Source organism: Pygoscelis adeliae, unplaced genomic scaffold (genome assembly GCF_000699105.1).
Source record: "Pygoscelis adeliae isolate BGI_AS28 unplaced genomic scaffold, ASM69910v1 Scaffold98, whole genome shotgun sequence".
Lineage (NCBI taxonomy): Eukaryota > Metazoa > Chordata > Aves > Sphenisciformes > Spheniscidae > Pygoscelis > Pygoscelis adeliae.
The window spans coordinates 1465441-1470015 of NW_008825547.1; the positions used below are offsets into that span (position 1 = coordinate 1465441).

The window sequence follows — 4575 nt, forward strand, 5'->3', positions numbered from 1 at the left end:
ACATAGTTACACCAGCATAATCACTTACAGAATTAACCAATGCAAAAAACCTTTCCACTTTAATGAGATACGCCTAAATACTGCATAAACATTGTTTTAGATATTTTTTTCATCTTCCTTGCAAGTCTGATTTAGTACATGAACAAACCTTCATAAAAACGTAAATACAGCGAAGTAGAAAAAAATTAGATATGGGAGCCTTAATCAAGTTGTTAAGTAAAATTCAGTGGGCCAGCGGAAGATTTTAATTAAATTTATTTTACACAAAGTAATTAAAAACAAGAAAATTTTCCACTGTAAAGAATTAGGGCAAGGGGGAGAACATTACGTCGTCTTACAAGGCAAAATGGTGAGTGCAGCATTAGTACAAAAGAGCTAATTTTTCCATAGGTAGAGATTCAAACAAATTTGAGAAAAAAAATGAAGAAGACATCCCTACTTGGAACTTTGCCAAGCCAGATCCTGATATTCCAGCAAGGATTATATACACAGTTTACACAGGATCTGGAACGGACTTGCAGAAAAGAAACCCATCACAATAGATATGGCTCGGTGAAGACCTTGTTAGTCCAGAAATTAGAACTGACAGACCTAAGGTTATATTCCAAGTTTAACATCATTTTCAAACACTTTACAGGAGCTGTGCCATGGACAAGAAGAAGCGTATAACACTGGAAACTAAGCATACTGTTGTCTACAAGCAATAAAGAAGACTGTTGACAAATGCCTTCTTTACAGAGCTGACTGGAGTTGAACACAGAAGATCGTTCTAGTCAAATACAGAGCAGCCACAGCACAAAAAAATACTCTTGCCATTTTGTTTACACCAGTACTACATTCACATAGATGTATCTGTAATGGTTCTGTGTGCATATTTAGTAATTCTCTGTACACCAAACTGAGCTGCTCAGAGTTATTTCCGAAACCACAAAAGCAGCCTGTCTTTGGAAAATGGTAGAAAGTTACTAGAGAACTACCAGCCTCAAGCAGGGCTGGACTGTGTAAATGCTCCAGCATGGTAGCATTTGCAGTTTCCACCTCACTGCAACACGACCAAACTCAGATAAGGAGTGTTTGTACAGAGGATCACCAAGGCTTTGCCAAAGGCATTAGAGCAGTCCAAAACAAACAAACAAACAAACAAAAAAACCCCAACAACCCACCACAAGCAAACAAAAAATTTCAAAACTTAAATGCTCCATCATCCCTCTCCTCCAAACATTCTTGCCTATGAACAGTTTCCCAAAGGCACCACGTGAAAGCAATCCAACAACCAAATGATGTCCAGTCCATACAATTATATAACACACTTGTTTCATTACACTAAAAAGTTAGCATTCTTGCTAATGCTTTAGAATAGTTTAAAGATAAAAATTCATGATAAAATGAAACAATCTTTATGGATATTGCTATCTTCTAGTTCTGAAACATTATGCTTCAGAAGCACACGTGTTATGGCCTTTCGAACAAGCTATACATCCCAATTAAAAACTGCTAGCTACTTGGAAAGGGGCAACTTGGAAAATAAAGCATGTTCTAACTACTCAGCTCTAGATAACTAGCACATAAATATAGACCTATACACGTCTATAGAACATGTGTATAGAATTTATTTACGTATCTTCTTAAATGCACTTCTCCCCTTAGAACTCCCAAGACACCTCCTCCATAACGATCTAATACAGTGGTGTCTTCCTTCCTCTAGTTAGGAAGTTCAGCTGCCGATCTTGCAGCCAAAAGTTTCTGAAAGAGCCACGAGAGTAAAACCGTTGGCATGTTTTTTTGTTTCATTAAAAGGAAAAGACAAGTCAAAAATTATTTTCAGGCTATGGTAACACCTCCAGACAACCAGCACTTAGGGCCTCATTGTACTAGTACTGCACTGACAGCAGTTACTTCTTTAGAAGTAACTTCTTTGGGAGTAACTGCACACTAAAATTTTCATAGAGCCAGAAGCTATGGCTGTAGGCACACATCTCAGATAGCTGAGATCAGAAGCAGCTCCAAGAGTATTTGACTGCTAGGAAATGACAATAATTCTCCACCAATTCCAACATTTATTGGAATGTTACATAGGTGCAGTTACATAGGTCACTGCACAAAACTGAATGACAGTTGAATTTAACAGTCCCTGCTGGCTTGTTTCCTCCCAAAGCTAAAAATTCAGAGAACTCAACATCCTCCAGGTCAGCAATTCCTACCCCACGACATAGTTTTCCAGCATGAGAACCACATTTGCACTGTTCACACACCACATTTAACAGAAACATGTGGGTCCTTTTAGTGCTAAAAAGCAGAAAATTGCACTGATCACAAAAGCTGAAAATCCCAATTTCATCCTTTAACTGCTGACTATCGCTAGCAGATATCACAGTTCAATATTCAAACAAAGAGAGAAACGTGGAACAACTTGAGTTTGTTACCAGGATAAGAAGTTACTACTGCACATCACTAATGAATGGACCTTGAGGGGAAAGACTGAGGAACCATACTGACCTCCAGCTAAATAGTATCTGGCAAACTTTCGATGCTTTTGTACTGTGAATAGGAAACTTTTATTATTCACTGGTGAAAGTTAAACTTCAGCTCCTGATGCGTAACACTCAAGAAAGAGCAAAAGAACAGTAAAAATGAATTTTGGATACAGATCTGCAAAATCAAAAGAACCTAATGTATTTACTCAATAAAAGGATTTTGAAGTCAGCTGAAGCCCTCTGGTAAACGCCACTAGCAGACTTCCAGTTTCAGACTTCACAGAATTTAAAAATGCTCATTGTGAACTGTTTGAAGCTAACATATCACTCGCCAGCTGCTGACCAACTGAGAGGTAAGTGCGAATGATTTATCATTTCAAATTACCAACATGTATTTTGGAAATCGCAAGATTTTCCGAAGTTAAATATCACCTGTTCCAAGCCTCTCGACCAGCACACTCCAAATACTGATTATCAAACTGCTAATGCCATTAACAGAATATTCATGCAAGAAAGTATCCAGAGACTAATAGGGAGCATTCTGCACCAGAGGACTAGCTGGATCTATTACCACAGAACACAACGTGCTCTGTTGTTCTAATATTACCTTACCAGTGTGCTCTGTTATTCTAATATTACCTTACATTGACCCAAGAGGAAGATTAATTCACCCTCCCAAAACTACACCTTTACAAGAAGATGATGCATTTTTTTTCAAATAAAAAAAAAACAACCCACCACAGCCTTAAGGGTCAAACCTTTTACATAAAGGCACTCAGTGTAATTTGCTGCAGGCCTAATTCAAAGTCCACTGAAACTAAGTTCAAGACTCATCTATTTCAGTGTGGTTTGGATTAGGCCCTATGGAAAAAAAATGACCGCACCCCCACCCCCAAAAAACAAATAAGGCTTTCCTAAAAACGTCCCAGCATTTTATAACTTATTCAAGTTATTCCAGCATAAGCCATACAAACTATACACGTACATTCACATACTTAACTAATGGCTATAGAAGCAATAAAGCAGACTTCTTTTTTTTTCCTATTTGATAGCATCAGAGTAAAACTGACAGTGGTCAACCATCTCAGAAGAAAAGCTAATACCAGAATTAATTTATAAATTCTAGTTCTATTGACTCAAATCAAGGTCCAACAATTTAATTCAGACGTGTTAAAACGGTGCTTCAGAATGACGAGTCAAGCGCACTCCTTGATGTAAAATGTCTACAGACACCATACTTCCAGAAGATGAAACCTTTAAAACCAAGTTGTTTATGTCTCAGTTCTACTAAAACACCATTCAGAGAAGGAAGACATGGACTATTTGCAGAAAAGCCCCAATTACTCACACGAATGTTACGCTTAGAGGCCAAGCAGGTATTCACAAATAGGCAAATTATTCTCTGGGGCTCCTACTCCCAAGCGCTCTACTGATGCAATTTTTATTCAGGGGGAGGGAAACAAGGGAGCGTCAAATATTCAAAACGACCGAGAACGACGCGCGACGAGTCTAGGGAAAACGCTACTCGGAAGATCCCAGGATCCTGGAAAACGTCCCAGTGGCACCCGAGCTCTCTCGGAGAAGGTCACCGGGCAGGGCGGCAGGCCGCGGTTCGTAGCCTGGCCTCTACGGGGGCTGAGAGCAGAGGAACGGCGAGACACATTATCTCCCGCTCACCCCGGGCTACAAAGGGAAAGACGAATGCGGTCGCTAGGGGGGGAAGCTGCATCCTCCGGAGAAAGACGGTCCTACCTCCCAGCCGAGGACGGCGCCGGGAGAGCGGGGGAACGACGTAGCCCCGGCGCAGGGCCCCCCCAGAAGAGGGCCGGGGGAGAAGGGCGCTGGGAGGGCCTCTCCCGGGATGCCCTCACGGGCCTCTCCGGCACAGCGCTTCCCTCCCCTGGGGACCCCCGTCTTTTCCAAGGGAAGGTTTATTTTGGAGGGGGCGGGGGAGAGAGGAAGGGTCGCGACTACTCACATGGGCTCCAAGGTCTTGCTGAGCCAGGATTTCAGCGCCTCGAAGTTTTCTATGATCATTTTAACCACCATCCAGAGCGGCCCGGGCCTCCCGCCTCCCCGGCAGCAGCAGCAGCAACGGCGG

General features: G+C 41.7%; 1 protein-coding gene across 3 annotated transcripts in view; it reads right to left on the minus strand.

The window, feature by feature from the left end:
* RBM26 (RNA binding motif protein 26) overlaps positions 1 to 4569 on the minus strand; it is a 58582-nt gene extending 54013 nt beyond the window's left edge. For all 3 annotated transcript variants that reach the window (XM_009332045.1, XM_009332046.1, XM_009332044.1), the window contains exon 1: positions 4453 to 4569. In XM_009332045.1, the coding sequence (XP_009330320.1) occupies positions 4453 to 4523 (71 nt within the window). In that variant the 5' untranslated portion in view covers positions 4524 to 4569. The remainder of the gene's footprint in view (positions 1 to 4452) is intronic.
* Between the last annotated feature and the right edge of the window lie 6 nt (positions 4570 to 4575).